The sequence below is a fragment of the Dendropsophus ebraccatus genome, chromosome 1, assembly GCF_027789765.1.
Source record: "Dendropsophus ebraccatus isolate aDenEbr1 chromosome 1, aDenEbr1.pat, whole genome shotgun sequence".
NCBI classification, from domain to species: domain Eukaryota; kingdom Metazoa; phylum Chordata; class Amphibia; order Anura; family Hylidae; genus Dendropsophus; species Dendropsophus ebraccatus.
Window position 1 is genome coordinate 6,333,297 of NC_091454.1, and position 835 is coordinate 6,334,131.

The 835-nt window shown below is 64.1% G+C and overlaps 1 protein-coding gene across 1 annotated transcript in view; it reads right to left on the reverse strand.

The window, feature by feature from the left end:
- The window catches only part of WNK1 (WNK lysine deficient protein kinase 1), a 59,786-nt gene extending 59,249 nt beyond the window's left edge, over positions 1-537 (reverse strand). The window contains exon 1 of the mRNA XM_069965158.1: positions 1-537. This exon is cut by the window's left edge and continues 251 nt beyond it. Coding sequence (XP_069821259.1) covers positions 1-274 — 274 coding nt within the window. The 5' untranslated portion in view covers positions 275-537.
- Positions 538-835: the final 298 nt, after the last annotated feature.

Here is an 835-nt window from a genome sequence, read left to right on the forward strand (position 1 = left end):
GTACAGCCTCGTCCTCGTCCTCCCCCCCGGGCCGGGAGAGCGCGGGCCCCGGACACACCACGGACTCGGGCGGGGAGATGCACTGGTTGTTGGGCAGCTCCAGGGCCGTGGCGTTAGAGTCGCAGATGACGCTGCGGCGGAAGAATCGGTGCTCGGCCTTATCCTTGTCCATAGTGTGCCGGCGGCGGCGGAACTCCTCCTCCTCCCGGGGGGCCGCCAGCGACGTATCCGAGCTGGAGCCATTAGAAGGCCGCGGCGGGGGGGCCAGGGACATGGTGCGCTCCGGGGGCTGCAGTGTCAGCGGCGGGGCCGGGGGTCGGGGCCCTGCGCGGGCAGCGGGCTGTGAGTCGGCTCCCACGGCCGGAGCTCACAGGCCATGCTGACACCCGGACATGAGACGCGGCTGCTCGGCTGACAGGAACGCGCTCGGCCCGACACTCACTGCCTAATGGCGCACACTGGCGCCGAGCTGACACACACTGAGCGCCGGGACACGCCCACTAACAAAGGCGGCCCCGCCCACCACATGTAACAGACCCCACACGCCCTCGCTGCCCGACTCCAACCGTTCCTCAGCCGCACCACGCCCACTGTTTGGGTTTGCTGTCAGTAACCCCGCCCACTTTTGTAACCACGCCCTCACACGGTCCTCTCTATCAAACCCAGAAGCGCCACCGCCCACCGATGCCTATGCGCATGCGTCTTACCTCTCCCTCGCCTTAGGGGGAAATGACGTCACTTCAGCCCTCAAGGCGTGATGGGAATTGTAGTCTTTTGGTGACAGCGGCCTTCTTTTTTTTTTTTTTTTTTTTTTTTTTTTTTTTTTAACGTGCTT